Source organism: Schizophyllum commune (assembly GCF_000143185.2).
Source record: "Schizophyllum commune H4-8 unplaced genomic scaffold SCHCOscaffold_11, whole genome shotgun sequence".
Lineage (NCBI taxonomy): Eukaryota > Fungi > Basidiomycota > Agaricomycetes > Agaricales > Schizophyllaceae > Schizophyllum > Schizophyllum commune.
The window spans coordinates 846,351-864,408 of record NW_026089548.1 but is presented as its reverse complement, the minus strand read 5'-3'; the positions used below and the strand labels follow the sequence as shown (position 1 = coordinate 864,408).

The following is an 18,058-nucleotide window of genomic DNA, read 5'->3' as shown; positions in this document are numbered from 1 at the left end:
GCATCAAATCTTTCCTCCCACGCTTCAATTGTGCTCGATCGAGCTCCGGAACGCCGGGGCTGCCCTGAACCATATGGAGGAGGTGCCGGCCCGGACTCAAAATGAAAAATCCCACGCTCGTTGATCCCTCTCACGCACAATGATCTGGCCCACACTTGATGACCGCGTTCATGACGCGCAACACACGTCGAAGCTGAGAATCCCTGTGCTCGCCGCCCTCCCCATCGCCTTCTCCCACCCGACCATCGACTTCTCCAATGTCAGCGTACCTCTCCCCATGCCGCCAAAAGCCTCTCGCGCGGCACCGGCGGAAGTAAACGGACGGCGGCGGCTCGGCAGCGGCTATGGGGGCACACACGGCAGCAGGATTGGGGGCACGCACGGCGCGGCTATGGGGGCGTGCACGCACGGCAGCGGATACGGGGCGCGTCCGGCAGCGAAAAATGGGGCGCGCACGCTGCGCCCTTCGTCACTGCATCGCCACCGTCTCGCCTCTGTATACGCCCTGGACCTGACCTTGTCGCGACGTACACTGCCTGCATGTCTATTTACGCGTTCGAATTCCTTCGCGCAACGCCTCAGCGCCTCCATGTACGAAGCGCTACCCTCTTCCTATGCCGCTGCCCGCACCACGAAGTCGATCACCACCATCCGCCCCGATCATGCACAAGCACTACCGCGGACCCGGCGCACGCGTCTGTCTCTGTCAGCATCCGCGGAAGCAAAAGATTTCTTCACGCGCCTCCACCTGGATGACTACATACTCCCTCGCGCCTGCCATCTCGCCTCCTTCGCCTCTGGGATGACCACGTCGCCTGGTGTAGCCCCATCTATCAGGAGACTGGAACAACCCCATCTACCAGGGGACTGGAATAACCCCATGCTCCTGATCTACCTGGCCGGCCCATAAAAACTCACCCCATCCACCTATCCAAACCTCACGCCATTGCCTGGACTCAGGAACCCAGCCCGCCTCGTCTTACCTCCGAGTTCACGGAAGGTTTCCATCCTGTGTGCGTTTGTAGAGTCGCCGGTTACGAACATTATCAACAGACGTTACGAACATAATCAACAGACGAACATGCAAAAATCAGATGCTCAATCAAGTTGCTCGAGATCTGTCTCTGAACGGGCCGACGTTCGACTCTTCTCCTACCAAGCAACTCAACTGCATCGCCAACCAACTGCGACTGCATCGCTACCGGACCAGTGAGCCTAGAGTCCGACTGCGCTTGTATAGCTACCTTTGCTCGCCCCAAAGCTACCTTTGCTCACCCCAAATCGTCTTTGAACTGGCTATATTTCTTCCTCGCGCGCTGTCACGCATGTCGCCCTCCTCGTCCTCGTCAGCATTGTCTCCGCCGCGGCGCATCCCAACACTCCGTCATCCTTCAACCCTCCTCCAGTCGCCCCCCTCCCTGCGTCAGCGTCGTCCAAGCCGCCCCAAACCATTTGTCAGCACCCACCACCCGAATCGGCTGCCCAAATCTCCCCACCGCCCACCCGCGTCAACGTTGACCGCCTCAAGTCCGTCGATGTGTGCAGCCCTCCAATTCGGAATCTACGGCCTCCATATCGAAATTTACGGCTACCCAGTCCGAACTTACGACCTCCAATCGGAATGTAAGGCTTCCAAATCGGAATGTACGGCTACCCAATCGAATTTACGACCTCCAATCCGAATGTACGGCCGCCAATCCGACTGTACGCTCAATTCTTTTCGCTTAACCGTCCCCACCGGCCTGCTCTCTGCCTCCTCTCCCACAGGTCTGCTCTCTGCATCCATCTTGCTGCCGCTTTATTCTCTTCTTTTCCTACCACGCAATCTACCCTGCGCTCGGCTACTCTGCGCGCATACACTTGCTCCCGAGCACACGGAACGCTGCAATATCGCTCGCAAATTCGCGCTCTCGTATTGGCGGCCACGTCGTGCTCGCCGCTTCCCGCTGCGCGCCTCCCTCGCACCAACGGCGCCGATTCCCTCGCACCAACCTCCTGCGCTTCCCCCTCGCACCAACGACGTTGCTTCCCTCGCCTCGACAATCTCCCCCTTCTCAACCATCTCCCCTCGTCCCACCACCATCCTACCAATCTCGCATGCCCTGACAAGGGCTGAATTATTCGCATACCCTGACGAGGGCTGTGTATTTGCATGCCCTGTCGAGCGCTGATCTATCCTCTCTCGTCCACGCGTAATCCTCTCTCCTTCACGCGTATTCCTCTCTCATCCACGCGTATTCCTCGTAAATGCGATCGATTTTCCCTCGTTGCTTTATGGACATATGGACGCTTCCCGACATCTGGACGTTGTTTTATGGACATATGGACGCTTCCCGACATCTGGACGTTGTTTTATGGACATCTGGGCGCTTCCCAACACCTGGACGCATTCCAGCATCTGGACTCTTTGCATCGATGTCGGCGTTAGGTACGTCGACTAGATCATTTACTCGCGACCAAGTAGACACCCGCGAGTGGAACATACGAGAGCATCCTTACACCAGCTGACGCCAGGAACCCGACCGGCAAAGGCCACGACGTCAGCATCGCATCCCGCTCGACGGCAACATCGTGTCCCATCTATCGACTTGATCTTTGATTCATGGGACGCCCATCTCTGACTGATTGGACGTTGATCTCTGGCCCATCGGACGCTCAGACGCTCATCTGCGGCCGATGTCGACGGCCCCGAGGGCCTCACTTGCCCGATTTGACGGTCCTGCTCACTCCGACTCGTCTCCTGCTCACTCCGACTCGTCTCCTGCTCATTCCGAACGACAGCCCTGCTCGTACCGATTGGACCCGGAGGACCGTCTTACCCTTCCCGAGGCCCGCGAAACCTTTCCTCTTCGCATCGAATATCCGCTCTTTCGGTCTTTTCGTCCAGTGATGGCCCTTCTCGTCTACAAAGACGGACCTTCCTCGTCCAGTGCCGACCTTCTTCGTCTACTGACGGGCTCTCTTCGTCCACTGACGGGCACTCTTCGTTCACTGACGGGCTCTCTCCGTACACTGACGGGCTCTCTTCGCCCAGTAACGGTGATGCCCTACGGCGTCCGTCGATACCTGTCTCTACCCAATTACGCTGGCACCCATGGTCGAGTCCCCTGCTCGTCTCGAACGTCCTTGTTTCGTCCAGGCGATCGCCTTCACTCTTGCCGTTTTCCTTGCTTGCTGTGGGCGGCCATCCTTCTCGCTATAGATATCCATCCTTCTCGCTATAGATATCCATCCTTCTCGCTATAGATATCCATCCTCCCCGACTGTACCCTAGTAACGCGCTAACTAGCACTTCTATGCAAGTGGAGCGACTCGAACATACATATACGCATATAGGCAAACCAAGCCTCAACATGAAAACGTACGCTGAACATCCTTTCTCGATCCTACTCGCGTACGGTATCTTACCTCGCGTACAGTATTTGCACCCAGACGCACGATTTTGCACCCAGACGCACGATTTTGCACCCAGACGCACGATTTTGCAGCCAGACGCACGATTTCGCAGCCAGTCGCACGATCTGTCTTGTATGCAATGCAAAGATCGCACTTCTTCACAAGATCGTCTACTTACATTCACTTGAAGCCACATACTTATTAGCGTGTATTAGTCTTGATAATTGACTTGTACGTTGAGAAGAGTTCGGGTACATAGAATCAGGACGACCTTGACGTTCGCGAAGCACATGTATCCTCCACTGCAGAAACGATTGCATGTCGTCGCTCTCCCCAATCCCCGTGCGCCCATTCGCTCGACGCTTCGCGCGGTACAATATGCAGTCCCAATAGGGAAGTCGTTCAGTAGGCTGCGAGGTCGGCGTTACGTTGAGGCGAACAAAGCAGGCCAGTCCGACCTGAATCTCAGCGGAGAAGACTAAACTTCAGATGACACGCACACACCCTGCGAGCTTCTCTGTACACGCGCACATACACTCATTGGGCGGCAGCGGAATACATTACACGATACATACATCTGCTTCCACAGTGAACAACACGAGAGTACACGAAAAACGAAGGCCGCAGTGCCGCGATACAAGCCTGCCCAGGGCGGTCGTGACGTGTCTTCCAACGGTGACGAAACGTGTCTGCCGACAGTAACGAAACGTGTCTTCCGACGGTAACGAGGCGAGCCTTCACGCGTATCTCCCCACACACATCCATGTACAAGGGCGGAGAAGGGGGCGGGCCACTCTAAGCACCGGCACCCTTGGGGGCCTCCTTCCAGGAGATCGCCTGGCGAAATTGTTAGTTCGATTCAATCGTAACGCAAAGAAGTAACTGGAGTGTAGGGCAGAAGCGTGCAGCGGAGAGCGTGAAGAGAGGTGCATGCGCAAAAATCACAGCGAAAGCGACGATGATGATGAATCCAGCGTCAGAAGAACCACATACCTGCTCCTCACCCATCGAGCTAACGATGGTGACCAGAACGTCCTTGCCGTCCTCAAAGGCAGCCTCGATCTCCTGACCGAGCTCACCCTCGGGGACCTTCACATCGTCCTTGGGGGTACCGTCGGACGTCATCAGGTTGAGGAATCCCTCGTCGATGTTGACCTACGCATACATAAGTCCAGTGTTCAAAGATGCCGCGCGGCACGCCGGAAGCCTCATCGGCCACTCACGAGCTGGTATTCGTCCCTCTTGACGTGCGGCACATCCATGTTGTGGGTGGACGGGGAGATATCCTCAAGCTTCTTGCCGGTGAAGATCTGAAGACGCGCCGATCAGCTCCCGATCCCGATCCTGCCTGAGAGTCAGGCAAAAGGCAGCGAGTCTACTCACGTCGATGGCGACAAGGTGGACCTTGGCGTGACCGTGCTTGCCCGTCTTCGAGGTGGACATCTCGACGATCTTGCACGGGCGGCCTGCAAACGATCGAATCAGCCCAAAGTTTCCAACAAGCGCCCGATCGCGGCAGCGGGTGCGCCTCCCGCCCTCCGCTTGCACAGTGGAATTCACTCACCCTTGATGACGACGTGCCCGTTCTTCCTCAGCGCCGAGCACTGCATGGGGAACGTGAGGGACGCCCCAGCGTTGGCCTGTGTCGCGCGATCGCCCATCAGTATCCCGTCCCCCGCACATCCCTGGCACCCCACATACCTCCTCGAACTGGTGGTTGTGCTGCTCATCGTCGGACATTTTGGGGGCGGAGTGAGTGGAGAGTGTTGGGCGGCGAGGGAAGGGGTGCGGAGCGGATGGAGGGAGGAAGTGAGATGCGGTTAAAGAGCGCGGGCAAAAAATAATGAGCCCGCAAATTGTAATCGATGGGGACGACGCGCTGCAGAATAAACACGTGCAAACAAATGATTCACGCGCGGTTGTTGCATTGGCGGCGAACTCAGAATATACGGTCACATACCTGTGTATAGTCCCTCCGCCCGCGTCTGCGTATCGAGACCCGCTCACTCGCTCTGTCAAGTCGTTCTGTCTGCTACGATGTACTCGTACGGCCAAACACCCAAATGCCCTCGTTGCTCCAAGTCCGTCTATGCCGCCGAGCAGGTTATTGGCCCGGGCAGAAGCGTGCGCATACCAATGCCCTGCATAAGCTGCTTCACTGACCTCCCCCCGAGTTCTACCACAAGGGATGCCTGAAGTGCACCAGCTGCGACAAGCGGGTACGTCGTCGCTATGCGTGCCCACTAAGCTGTTGCTAATGCAGTGCATCTCATTTGCTCTCCATTCCACCTCGCTCGCCGTCCCCCATACTTCCCTCGGTCACTCTGCATGCAGCTTGACTCGTATACTCTTCTCGAGCACGATCAGCTTCCCTACTGCAAGCAATGCCATATCCGCGAGTTCGGCACGCGCGACCTACGTCAGGCCAACCTCCCGCAGGCGCAATCCCCCTCATCGCCCTCGCGACCCCTCTCTCCCGCCAAGCCGCATTCTCCTACCGCGCAAACCGCCTCTCTCGATCCCGGCCTTGACTCGCACTCATCCACCCCACCCATCCCCGATGACAGTGAGCTCCCCGCCCCTGCACCACGCGCGCCTCTTCTGCACCGCGCCACGCTCTCCGCCGACATCGACTCCCCTACGCACCCCTCCTTCTCTGCCTCCCTCGCCGACGACCCCGCTCTCGCCGCCGACCCCATCCTCCAACCGCTCACGCACATGCAGACAGGCTCGCGCTACGGCGCCGCCCTCGGCGGGCGCATGCCGCTCAATCTCAACGCCACGCGCTCACATTCCCCTGTGCGCACGCACACCACGGGTAGCGCCGCGCGCCCCATGTCGCCCACCAAGGCGTTCGGCATCCCCCGCTCGCCCTTGTCGCCGACGCGCGAGGGCGGCTTTGGGGCGCAGATGACGGGTAATGCGGTCAAGGCGAACCCCACCGGGCGCGGCCGGTGGACGCCGTCGTCGAACCCGCAATGCCCGCGCTGCAAGAAGGACGTGTACTTTGCGGAGCAGGTTCGCGCGGCGAGTAGGACGTACCATAAGGGCTGCCTACGGTGCTTCTCGTGCTCTACGTCGCTCGACTCGTCGAAGATTCGGGATCACGATGGCGAGGTGGTGTGCGTGAGGTGCTACAGCAAGGTAGATCTCCTGTCTCTGCCATTTCGAGTATATGCTGACTAGCTCTCCAGCTGCATGGTCCTGCGGGCAGAGGCTACGCACTTCTCGGCAAGGCTGGCGGTTGAGTTTCCTCCTGCCCTATCATCTATCTATCGTTTCTCTCTTGGTTTACACCCCGCGTCACCTCCCTATACTCATAAGACCTCTTAATGCCCATCACGACCTGAGACGACCTATGTTACGCTTATTACCTCTGCTACGCGGTATCACTATATAGAGCCCATGCAACGTTTATACAGCTTCTCTCCATCGCTTCGTCATTTGCCCTACTTATGCCCTCTCACTGGCCTTGGGACGTACCTGAAGCGCGGGAAGCGTCAGCTTCATGACAACCTCGTCGAAAGACTAAGGAAGGATAGAGAAAATCACTCACGGCTCCTCCAAAAACCGCACCTCCTCCTCGCTCAGCTCCACTGAGCTCGCACCCACTGCCTCCTCCACCCTACGCACCGAGTTGAGCCCGGCGATTGGGCTGGAGACCTTGCTTCGCACCCAGGCGAGCGCAATTTGGGCCATGGTGATGGTCGGCGGCTCATCGTTGGCGGAGGGTGGTGTGTCAGCACCGCCTGCTGCATTCGACCGCTCAACAAATTCCGCGCTCTTCTTCTCCGCCAGCAGCGCGACGCGCTTGATGATTTCGCGATCCGCGTCCGTGACGGGAAGCTCCCAAGGCATGCCCTTTGTCGCTTCGGTGCGAAGGGTGTCCGTGCCGTACGGACGGGCGAGAAGACCTGGCAGAAGTCAGTCCAGGTCGTGGCCTTGCTGGGTCAACATCTCTACTCACCACCAGCCAAAGGCGACCACGGAATGATACCGATGCCATGGTATTCGCAGTAAGGGTACATTTCACGCTCCTTGAAGGAGTTTGACAATTAATTCCCTCGTTCAAGCACCGGATTATTACCTCGCGCTCACCTCTTCTCGATACAGCAGCGAGTACTCGCTCTGCATACTGACAAACTTCGTCCACCCGTGGCGCTCAGCGACCTCGTTCATGAGCGCAAACTGCCAGCAGCGCATGGAGCTGGCGCCGAGATAGCGGACCTATGAGCGCACTTTGAGCACATCATCTTGGCGCTGACCTCTCGAAGTCATAAGGAATTCAGAGACACCATCTCACCTTCCCCGCCTGCACTAAATCATGCAGCGCCTTCATCGTCTCCTCCACCGGCACCGTCTCGTCGAAGCGGTGGATCTGGAGGAGGTCAATGTACTCCATCTCCAACCTCTTCAGCGACGCATCTACGGCGTTGAATATCGCCGCGCGCGAGAGTCCGTGCTGATTTACGTAGGTGCGCGTCGACCCGATGGCGGGATTCTTCCACGCGCTGTCTTCAGGCGTTTTGGGGACAAGATCTGCGCGGAGTCAGTGGAATTCGACTCAGGGAGCACAGACAAAGGAAGGCATGCGCACTATAGCATTTCGTAGCAATGACGACTTCTTCGCGAGGGATGTTGTACTGACAGCGAAGTCGATATCGGGACTCGAACGACTCGGAGATACTCGACACCCACTCACCTCCCTTACAAATCTTCCAACAATCTCTTCGCTCGCACCCATAGAGTACACGTTCGCCGTGTCGATGGTGTTGATTCCTCTGTCCCAAGCGGCTTTGAGGATGGGGAGCGCTTCAGAGGCCTCGAGAACCCATGGCTAACGAAGCGGAATAATGAGACTGGTGCTGAGCGCTCCCCGAGCGAGGTCAAGTGATACTCACTCCCCATGCTTTACTTCCATAGCTCATTGCACCAATCTATGATTCTCATTCAGATGTCAGCGATGCACGAATAACAATCACCCAGCAGTGAGCAGAGATAGAGAAGTACCCGATTGAAAGGCTCACCACCGGAACTGATATCCTCATGCCTGATTTGCCCAGCTGACGGTACTGGACTGGTGCAGCAGCAGACATCATGAGTTTCCGAGTATGCAGAATAGCCAAAGAGCACCACACAGTCGATTTAGATGGTCAGGATCAAGTGCAAGTTCAACATCACCAAATCACGGGCCTGATGTGACGATTCGGCGACGGTGGCGCTCGTCAAGCACGTGGCAAGGTTCAGGTCCCGCCAATGCCCAGGCTCCATACAACAAGCGCCCGGCGCCTGGTGCAGCACTGTGAGTCAGGTTGGCCAGCCCCTGGTCGCGACGGCGGGCGGGCGGCTCACGGCGGGCGGTGCCGCCTGAGAGCGATGGGAACGACGTCCAAACTCATCACGATTCAGGAGGTGGGGGTAAAACAGGCGGCGGCGGCCTGACCCGTACCTCTCGACCTACCACCATCGTCTTCTGCGATTCTTCCTCTTACACGTCCTCCTCGTCGAGCTCAACAGCCCCCTCGTTGCTTGCCCTCGACTCGATCGATTATGACCGCCCCCGCCGACCCCCTTTTGGCCCACATCGTCTCCCGCGTCGAGGCCGACATCGAGTTCTTGATTTCGCAGAACTATATCGCTCAAGCGGATGCGTCGCCCTTCCTGCAGCGCTTGACGCAGCTTCAAGCAGGGGCAGGCCAACAGGCGACCACATTCCCAACTCCTACCCCAGCGTCCGCCTTCACGCCTACTTACAACGCTCCCAAGGCCGCGCCTCCAGCCCCCGCCCCTCGCGCAGCAGCCGTTCCACCAGCGCAGCAGGCGCGTGCGAAGTGGCCCTACAATGAGGACAGAAGTGTGCGTGACGCTCTCTCTGTTTTCGATCCACTCTGACATGCCCTTGCAGGATCCCGACGACCTCTCCTTCTCCGAGGGCGACGTGATCGAGATCGTCGAGGAGACAAACGCCGACTGGTGGACCGGCCGCGCGCACGGCAAGCAGGGCCTCTTCCCCGCCACCTACGTCGAGAAGATTACCGCGCCCTCCCCTTCGGCGCGCTCGCTGCCCCCCGCGTACACAGGCGCGAAGGAGAAGGCAGTGTACAAGCCGTTCGGCGGCGCGGCTTACAACCAGCCGCCCTCCAACGCGCCGCCTCCGCAACCGGCAGCGCCGTCGACGAATTCGGTGGGCCTACAGCAGGACACCGCCGGGCAGGAGCAGAAGAAGAGCAAGTTTGGCAAGTACGGGAATACGGTGCGTGGCTGGATGTAATCCTACTGGAATGCCGTTGACTGATGGTTGGCCTCTTCCAGATGGCGCACTCCGCAGCGGGGGGTGTCGGGTTTGGTGCGGGTGAGGCTTCGACACCGTCTCAGCAGGATTGACTGCATGGCGGGTTGGGCGGCGATGAAAGGTTTGCTGACTTGATTCCTCTTCACAGGTGCGGCCATTGGTGGTGGCCTCGTGAGGGCAATCTTCTAGAGAGCCGTATATGTCTCGCGTGCAGCTCAAGCCTTTGCGCGTCGATCCAGACGTCGCTCGCAGATCATCAAGAACGTAGGCCCGCTCACGAAACCGCTATGTCCCGCTTTGTACTGGCGGGCACCTTTCTCCAAATTCACGCTACCAAGCTCAGCTTAACACACGATACGGCCTTTCGCTCCTGTCCGCTGCCTTTATACCATCACTCTCCTCCTCGGGCTTTTGTATGGTATTTATTCCACGTGGACTATCTATCCTATCCAGTGCATGCATTCAATGTCCGTGTTCGTGCTTCAGCAACCTCGAGCTCAGGTAAGTCCTCGACCATGAGTCAGCCATGCTTGTCTCTTCGTCGACTTGCTCTGCAAGATCTCGACTTGCATGCATCCTTCTCAGGTCAACCATCGCCAACCATTCCTGTATGGCAGGACTCCAGAATTCTTTCCTTTTTCGGCCTCATCACCGGCGGTGATGTGATCCCATTTTGCTTCCGTCTCCCACCGTCTTCTCTCCTCTCATAAAGCGTCTAAGGCGTTGAAGGAACATAAGGACAATCTGGGGCACTGAAAGCGACCATAATACGTATCGGTACAGTAGATAGAGAGAAAGGGTTCCATAGCGCAGAAATTAAGACCAGTTTTCGCGAGGGTAGACTTCAATATGGTAGCCGGCTCACGCATTCTAGCGCATCCCGCAAAAGTCATGTACAATTCGCAGCTACGTATCGTGCTCCTTGTCTATTCCGAATTATTAGCATATGTCAGATACAGCACTGATAGCGCTGCACCTTTCAAGCCGGGAACCCGCCGGGCATAATTAGTTCGGTATCGTCAGCAACAGGGGAACCGGCCCAACCGTCGCGGCCAGGCGCGACAGACTCGTCAAAATCAAGAGCAACCGGAGCGTTGTATATCTTTGTCCACTCTTCGCCAAGCGCAGCGTCGCGTATGTCGATGTTCACCGTATATTCGGGCACCACCGTGTCATCAGGAACGGCTACGAAAGAGTAGTGACGCAGATGGGATGGGATCCATAGAAATCGTGTAGGGCTATTCCTGTGTGGATGCAGCAGCCATCCGTCTTGCTGCTGATACTGGATGCCGGTGACTGGAATAATATTGATTCATCTGCGCAAGCGACGGTACCAGAGTCGTAAACATACCTTCAGAGCCATCAGCTGCAATAGCGCTTGCCACCGTCGCTGCATTGTCAGCCGCGTCACGCCAATGCTCTCCTATGTCCTCTCCGGATACGTTGACGAGGTGAGCAAAGGACGCGCCGTACAGGTTGCGTACAACGGATGTCGACGGAGAGAACACCAGCCCACTGATATATACTTGTGGAGGGGATGCGGCGATGCCGTCCTGAAATCGATTGTTGAACTGGATGTAGTCCTCGACGAGCGGCTTCAATTCATCGGCGCGCAAATCCTAGGCGAGGCGCATGAGCGTGCAATACATCTGAGCTTGAATTCGTCAGTACCTGAAGTGATTCCGACAATTGCAGGAGCGCCGTGGACGGCAAATTCGCCAGTCGTATACAACTACACGCCTCCAACCAAAACAAAAGATTTGTCTTGAGGAAGACCTCCAAGCCTTCATGGACATGGGGTGGAAGACGGACAGCGCGGGCGTCGTGATTGTGCAGACCCAGGACTCCGTGATATAAGCGAGCCAGGAAGCGGACGGAAGCGCTCCAAAGTGTCATCCAACCTTCATGAGGAGGCTGCGGCTCTTGAGGAGGCAATAGCCCGGTGAGGTTGACTGAAAGTAAGAACTGTATCAGCTCCTTTGTCGATAAAGAAACCGATGAATCTCACCCGATTGTGAGACTACGCTCAGCTGAAGGTGACTCGCCACTGCGCCGCATGCATATTGTAGTCCCTCCGATATATGTTCGTCAGCAAGGGACGAGAAATCGATGTCGTCCAGCGCGTATGAGGTCGGAAGCTGGCAGATATTGAAACGTAGGCCGGTGTTGGGCTTGTTCAGGATTAGAAGGCATATGTCGGCGAGGTCCAAGTGTCCGTCGTGACCAATAGCGATAGCATACGACCCACTCGCGTGAGCATCCAAGAGAAAATCGCGAAAAGACGCATGAACAGGCCGGATTGGCTCGTCCATGTCGAGACCTATCAGGAGGGAGCCAAGACGTTTGAGTACGCTGTCGACATCGACCTTGAAGCGATGTACGGCCGCGAAATCCTCGAAGACGCGCTTGCGCTGTGGCTCCGCGACGAGGAGAATCCACGTAACGACATATCGATAGCTAAGCATGTCTTCCGCGTTCTTAATATCGAAATGCGATCGAAGCAGGAAGAGATAGAGCGGGTAAAGCTGACCTGGCGCCTGCTCAACGCGGGAGAGGATATCGGGCGCAGAAGTCGACGGCGTGCCCATCAACTCTCGGCAGAGGACGGCGGCGTGCCCGAAGGAATTGTTGGCGGCGGTGGCCACTCCGTCGGCCAGGCATGCACCGTTGACCGATTCTGCAGATCTCAGGGGACCCAGCTGATCTTTGACAAGCAAGAGGATATCTCGCTTCGTCGAGTCGTCCGAAAGCTCGTCAAGAGACTCCGAGCGCACGATGGAGCCCCCGTACTGGGATTGTGCCGTGATGAAGAAACGAACACTGGCATTGGAAGGGACAGAGCCTGCGAGGCAGCGGTCCAGCTGCTTCATGAATGCGGCGCGTCGTTCAGGAGGGTCGTCAGGGCACTCGTCCAGCGCATCAATGATGAGAACGATAGGACGTGGGGGCACTTGTTCTTCGAAGGGTTCAGAGAATAGGTTGGTCCACTGGTCAGCGGGATTAATCGCGCCCAGAGCGCCGTCGGATAAATTAGAGAGTTGCGTCTTGTAGCGAGGGTTATGGTGGGAGAGTTGCGCAGCAAGTGTCGGAAATGCCTGGTGAGAAGTGCGACTTCGATCCGATTTGTCGAACGAGAAGAAAGCCGTATCAAATCCGGCCGTTCCGAGGCGGATCGCGACAGAGTGGGCGACGGCCGATTTGCCCTTCCCCGAGGCCCCGTACAGACAGAATCCGCGTTCACCTTTACTATTTGCCGCCCACGTCTCGATTCTGGACAGCAAAGCTTCACGGGTACCCGACAGACAGCCCCGCATGGAGTTTGCTAGAACCGTCAAGTTGCAGGGCATCTGACTGTGTAGTTTCTCTGCTGCTCGAGCACATGCAGTTCAGCGACATCGCACAACATGAAGTTGATTGTGTACATACCGATCTCATTCTTGATATCACCAGCCCACTTTTGGAAAGTGTGCGTCAATGTCTCGACATCGCCAATCAACCTGTGGACGTCTCTCTGCGCGACTGAAGTGGTGTATTGCCTTACGGCATCCATGTTAGTCTGTAAGGCTTTGCACATTCCCTGTAGTTTCCTAGCCGCGAAAGAGGAGGATTGCTTGACTGCGAGCAAGCGGATTAGATTGATCATGAACGCAGAATGGCACATACCCCAGCTGGAACCCGATAATTCACACAGATATCCCACGCAGTCCTTGATCAGAGGAACAAGTGTGTTTCGCAGCTCGGTTTCCTTCTGATCCCCGTCGCAATGTTCGAGGGCCATCTCACTTGCGTCTTTGATAATGTCTATCACTTCTCCTATCGCATCATAGCACTCGACTCTTCTCCTGGCTTGCTGTATACACGTTCAGCGATTGTTATGATCCTGGAATTAGAGTGGGCAACTCACGTCGGTCACGAGTTTGACGATGGATACGGTTGCCTTCGCCAGTGGATTTATCTGACTTCGAGTCAGCCGACGGACAGGCTAATGCGCTCGCCACAGACCTCTGAGACAGCCAAACCAAGTTCGATTGCTCTCTGGGCCTTGTCCACGACAGTCGTCCACTTTTCCGATATTCGAAGCGTCCTGTTCAGCGCCGTTTTGTCCAGGTGTCTTGTGCTCGTCTTCGTCATCGCGAGCCTGCATGCATACCTGAGCAGAATATGCCCATGAGCAGGGTCGCAGACTTCTACTTCGACTGGTGGAGGGGCGTTCATGCCTATTCATCATTACGGAACAGCTGGATCAACATACCGGGAAAAGGGTCTCCGTTCGAGGAGATTGTGGCGAGATCGCAGGCCGTCTCGGCAAGGAGTTCATGCGCAGATCGCTTATGCTCAACATAGATGCGAAAGTGCAGGACAGACGACGTCCCCGTGACCCTGAACAAAGCATCAGAGCCTGCAGGAAGATCGTGGCGGTCGACGAACCAGAAAAGAGTTCTCTCAGACACGAGACGAAATTGCTGCGCCTTGCCTATGTCGAACTCAATTGTCCCGTAAATGCGCTTGTACCCAAGACCACGCTTGTGCGGGATTAACTTCGCGAACTTCTTGCTGGCTAAATCTGGGATATCTGCACTGGCATCAATAGGTGTCACAACTTGTGAGAATCGCGATGCGCTCACAGCGAACGCTATACAGATCCAGTCCTGAGTCCTCGGAGGTCATAATATCGACAGTGCTCGACAAGAAAGGCGGGGATGGCTCACCTACTTGCGTCGTCTGCAAAGTATATACGAAGAATGCTAGTGCCGCTCAAACGTCCTAGTGTTATCAGTGCACACGTTCAGGCAAGGGCGGATCAGCATAATGGTCCTCAAGGACCTAGTATACCTGCAAAGCGAAGACGCGTCTCCTCGCCTTTAGACACAGGAAGTAGGCGCGTAGAGGTTGCATGTATCAGTATCTCGGGGTCTGTATCGGTCTCGCGACCAGATGTAGCAAGATAAAGCCTCTTATCCACCCATACTCGCCGCATGCATGCGCGCCAATTGTACCAAATCAGGTCCTGAGACACCGAATAGAAGAAGGAGCAGTGAAGACTTCGATTTTGCCCTACCTAGTCGGCCGCAAAAGGCAGGGGTTCATACAGCGCCGCTAACGGGCGACATGGCTGACTCCAACCTGCGAGCTCAGAATATCGAGGGCAATCAGCGCGCACGCACGCAGCGTGAGCCTCTGCCGAGTTCTCTTCAGCCTGTAACGTGACCCGCCGCCTGACTCTCTGCAGGCTAGAGATAGGCGGAGGGTCAGGTTGAGCGAGGCGTCCTAGTACCAGTAGACGCGCGGGGGCAAGCGCACGGTATCAGATTCCTTGCACTGCAGACATGCAAGTAACGTCACCATATGGTTCGAAAGAGGCCCTAAGCTTACCAGTCATTATATAGCTACGCGTGTAGAAGTTTTTGACGTGAGGTGAGCGTGAGAGTCAAGTTGAAGCATCGCGCCAGTCACGGCGCTGCCACGCGAGTCATACACCACGTGGTCATATGTCTTCGACTTTGGTAGTATCGGACGAACCAGCTTCACAGCAAGCCAAGGCGTCACGGAATCAACTGTTCGCTATACCCTGAGTTAGCGAGTATACGGCGTGACCCAATAGACAACGACATACATCATTTTTGAACATCTACGCCTTTCGTGCAGTTGGTAGGCACTTGAAGCGACGCGCAATATTAAGCTCCTAGACTGAGCCAATTCGCGAGAACGCGAGCGATACAAGAGAAAAGCTGTGGTATATCTCGAAGCCCACAGAGGAGTGCCTTGTGGTGAACGCATATAAGCGGTGATACTTGTCGACCTCAGGGCGATAGTCCCAAAGTTAGACCAGGTGCATTTCTCGAGGCGGTCGCTGCCTACTCATCCCTCTGACAACCATGGTCCTACTTTGAGCGTACCACCATTACATGGGCCGCGACATCGTCGAACTTGGAGGCTAAGCGCCTTGCGATGGTGGGCGAACGTGCGCCGATCATGTTCTGCCGATCACGACATCACCTCCGCCAGCGTGACTTGGGTCACATCCGCCTTTACAATGGACAGTGAAAGCACTCCGCCTCTACCGACGCGAAAAGCTCAGCACACGAAGCGCGCGACGAGCAAACATGCGCGCCCGACGGAATCCCCAGCCTACGACGCGTGCGCTCGTCCAACCTCCTCGCACGCATCACCGAGCCCTGACCGCCATTCTGCAGATCGGAGGAAGATAACGATCCGACGGACGACGGCGGCGCGCCTGCCCTTCACCGTCGACGCGCGGCCGCGCCCCCTCGGAGACACCATCTAGCATCTGTCCTGTCAGACTCGGACGGCGTAGACTCCCCCACGTACGATGGCGACGTGGAGTCCTCCGCGACTGCTGGTCCGGACACCCCGACTGCGCCAGCGCCGGAACCCCTCCCTGACCCCTCGCCCGTCATGAGCGCACATCCGGTCTTCATCACACCCTCCCCCGCCCCCGTCCACAACATTACCGAACCCGCCGTCCCCTCGCAGTCTGCAGAAGCATTCGACCCCTCTTCCCTCACACCGGAGGACATCCAGGCCTACGTCCAGCAGGCCATCGACGGTGACCCTGTCTCCATATCCGGCGAGACCCCACGCCCAAGACCATTCCGGACCAATTCCCCACCCACGGATCGTCCCGTACGCGTCTACGCGGATGGTGTTTACGACCTCTTCCACTTCGCGCACGCCCTGCAATTGCGGCAAGCCAAGCTATCCTTCCCTCGGGTACACCTCCTCGTCGGTGTCTGCTCAGACGTCCTCGTCCATCGCTACAAGGCCATGACGGTGATGACGCATGCTGAGAGGTGCGTAGTGGCGCGCCACCGTCATACCTCCTATCCCACATAAGCGCAAACCTTGCCTGAGGCTATTCGACATATCCTGTCAAGCAGGCCTGGTTCTCAAATTCCGCTCCCTTCCTTTTATTTCTCATTTGCATCCACCCAATCGACGAGTCGCTATTCCTCCTTCGCACCCAGTGTACTTCTCCCTGGCCTGAGCAAACTTCTACCTTATCGTGCCCCATAACATCTTGCCGCCCTTTGTGCGTTCCATCAAGACTGACGCTACCGTCAGACTCGAAGCCGTCCGTCACTGCCGCTGGGTAGACGAAGTCGTCGCCGACGCGCCCTGGATCATCGACCAAGCCTTCCTGGACAAATGGCAAATCGACTATGTCGCTCATGACGAGGCACCATACCCGGTCAAGGCCGGAGGAGAGGATGCAATGCCAAGCGAGGACGTCTATGCGTTCGTGAAAGAACAGGGTAAGTTGGTTACTCACGCAACCTCACATTCGACATTCCCTCTGCCTTCTGCGCGTGTCGCTCCGCCACTCAACGACTTTTTGTATCGCAAGAGCCCGCTGACATGTCCCTCTGCAGGAAAATTCCTGCCAACGCGCCGCACACCCGGCGTCTCCACTTCAGATCTACTCGAGCGTATCGTCACTGGCTACCGGCGAGGCGAGTTCGATGGGAAGCTGAGAGAAGGCATGCGGAGAGTAGACGAAGAGGGCGTCAAGCAGTGAACGCATGTACTCGGCAGAAGTGCGTGGTGCGCTGGTCAGGACTCGGTGCTGGATTTAAGCCTGGGTGGAGCGAGCTCGGAGTCGCGCAGGATATCGCGCGTTACCGGTGAGGAAGTCAAAAGCAAAGAAGCGTCTCGTCTTTATACGGATATTATATGTGTATCGTTAAGACTGGATGTATTGGTAGGAAGGCTAGATTTGAAGGCGGAAGTTGCGCACACGCACAGTATCAATGAACCTACTATTGTTCGGAAGTTTTGCGCACAGTATCATTATTGCTCACGCAGGGGCCCCGCCGAGGAACGAGGCAGGGGAAGCGGGAGCAATGTGTGTTCGCGATGAATGGGCTGGAGTTGCCGTACAAACAAGTACAAATCACGGAACGCAACGCAACAAAAAAGCGCTCCGCGCCTTTCGGCGCGCGCAGCGCGTTCAAACTTTGGGATAATGCTCTGAAACTCTGCATGGGAGCACGTTCGGGTATGATGAGATAGCTAGCGAATTTTCACGAAAATCCGCCGACCCCAAGTGACAGATCTACGTTCCCTTGCCCTGTGGCTCTGCCTGGCGCCAGCCCGCCCGCCAGGGCGGTCGGGCCGCGAGCCCGCGCGCTGTAGGCGCGCGGTAAGCCCCTGCGTGAGCCACCGTGGGTTCCCCACCTAACTATTTTATAAATCTTGTGCACTATGTTTCCGGTCAGGATGCTCTCCAAGCAGATGTATGTATCAGGTTCATTGCTCATTGCTCGCGCAGGAGTCCCGCCGAGGAACTAGGCAGGGGAAGCGGGATCAATGTGTGTTCGCGATGGATGGGCTGGAGTTGCCGTACAAACA

General features: G+C 56.7%; 9 protein-coding genes across 9 annotated transcripts; 6 read left to right on the top strand and 3 right to left on the bottom strand.

The window, feature by feature from the left end:
- Positions 1 to 139: 139 nt before the first annotated feature.
- Positions 140 to 1,133, top strand: SCHCODRAFT_02552997 (uncharacterized protein; the record flags this gene model as incomplete). The annotated part of the gene is made up of 1 exon (XM_003028314.3): positions 140 to 1,133. The coding sequence occupies one exon, from the start codon at positions 140 to 142 to the stop codon at positions 908 to 910; it is 771 nt and encodes a 256-aa protein (XP_003028360.1). The 3' UTR covers positions 911 to 1,133.
- Positions 1,134 to 1,325: 192 nt separating this feature from the next.
- SCHCODRAFT_02515184 (uncharacterized protein) lies at positions 1,326 to 2,171 on the top strand (the record flags this gene model as incomplete). The annotated part of the gene is made up of 1 exon (XM_003028313.2): positions 1,326 to 2,171. The coding sequence occupies one exon, from the start codon at positions 1,326 to 1,328 to the stop codon at positions 2,169 to 2,171; it is 846 nt and encodes a 281-aa protein (XP_003028359.1).
- A 1,689-nt stretch (positions 2,172 to 3,860) lies between these two features.
- SCHCODRAFT_02638861 (translation initiation factor eIF-5A) lies at positions 3,861 to 5,231 on the bottom strand. Its single transcript, XM_003028022.2, has 6 exons — positions 5,098 to 5,231; positions 4,961 to 5,036; positions 4,780 to 4,862; positions 4,620 to 4,706; positions 4,390 to 4,551; positions 3,861 to 4,233 (listed from the first exon to the last, which is right to left on the bottom strand). Exons 1-6 carry the CDS (start codon positions 5,134 to 5,136, stop codon positions 4,192 to 4,194), a joined length of 489 nt encoding a protein of 162 aa, XP_003028068.1. The 5' UTR covers positions 5,137 to 5,231; the 3' UTR covers positions 3,861 to 4,191.
- A 197-nt stretch (positions 5,232 to 5,428) lies between these two features.
- Positions 5,429 to 6,644, top strand: SCHCODRAFT_02752139 (uncharacterized protein; the record flags this gene model as incomplete). Its single annotated transcript, XM_003028312.2, has 4 exons — positions 5,429 to 5,520; positions 5,571 to 5,615; positions 5,731 to 6,540; positions 6,591 to 6,644. The coding sequence occupies exons 1-4, from the start codon at positions 5,434 to 5,436 to the stop codon at positions 6,642 to 6,644; spliced, it is 996 nt and encodes a 331-aa protein (XP_003028358.1). The 5' UTR covers positions 5,429 to 5,433.
- A 201-nt stretch (positions 6,645 to 6,845) lies between these two features.
- SCHCODRAFT_02514714 (Aldo/keto reductase) lies at positions 6,846 to 8,495 on the bottom strand (the record flags this gene model as incomplete). Its single annotated transcript, XM_003028021.2, has 9 exons — positions 6,846 to 6,879; positions 6,953 to 7,310; positions 7,364 to 7,433; positions 7,495 to 7,623; positions 7,700 to 7,935; positions 7,994 to 8,039; positions 8,099 to 8,233; positions 8,298 to 8,333; positions 8,424 to 8,495. The coding sequence occupies 9 exons, from the start codon at positions 8,493 to 8,495 to the stop codon at positions 6,846 to 6,848; spliced, it is 1,116 nt and encodes a 371-aa protein (XP_003028067.1).
- A 134-nt stretch (positions 8,496 to 8,629) lies between these two features.
- Positions 8,630 to 10,160, top strand: SCHCODRAFT_02638848 (SH3-domain-containing protein). Its single transcript, XM_050346047.1, has 4 exons — positions 8,630 to 9,252; positions 9,302 to 9,649; positions 9,709 to 9,748; positions 9,837 to 10,160. The coding sequence occupies exons 1-4, from the start codon at positions 8,947 to 8,949 to the stop codon at positions 9,875 to 9,877; spliced, it is 735 nt and encodes a 244-aa protein (XP_050198194.1). The 5' UTR covers positions 8,630 to 8,946; the 3' UTR covers positions 9,878 to 10,160.
- A 507-nt stretch (positions 10,161 to 10,667) lies between these two features.
- SCHCODRAFT_01174998 (uncharacterized protein) lies at positions 10,668 to 14,356 on the bottom strand (the record flags this gene model as incomplete). Its single annotated transcript, XM_003028020.2, has 12 exons — positions 10,668 to 10,984; positions 11,040 to 11,307; positions 11,360 to 11,640; positions 11,697 to 13,055; positions 13,115 to 13,303; positions 13,352 to 13,538; positions 13,593 to 13,643; positions 13,691 to 13,772; positions 13,839 to 13,905; positions 13,941 to 14,068; positions 14,117 to 14,261; positions 14,314 to 14,356. 12 exons carry the CDS (start codon positions 14,354 to 14,356, stop codon positions 10,668 to 10,670), a joined length of 3,117 nt encoding a protein of 1,038 aa, XP_003028066.1.
- Positions 14,357 to 15,707: 1,351 nt separating this feature from the next.
- On the top strand, positions 15,708 to 17,513 carry SCHCODRAFT_02638844 (uncharacterized protein). The gene is made up of 4 exons (XM_003028310.2): positions 15,708 to 15,826; positions 15,883 to 16,500; positions 16,772 to 16,962; positions 17,080 to 17,513. The coding sequence occupies exons 1-4, from the start codon at positions 15,723 to 15,725 to the stop codon at positions 17,223 to 17,225; spliced, it is 1,059 nt and encodes a 352-aa protein (XP_003028356.2). The 5' UTR covers positions 15,708 to 15,722; the 3' UTR covers positions 17,226 to 17,513.
- Positions 17,498 to 17,771, top strand: SCHCODRAFT_02638842 (uncharacterized protein; the record flags this gene model as incomplete). Its single annotated transcript, XM_050346046.1, has 1 exon — positions 17,498 to 17,771. A coding segment is annotated over one exon (184 nt), but the record flags the coding sequence as incomplete, so codon positions are not given.
- Positions 17,772 to 18,058: the final 287 nt, after the last annotated feature.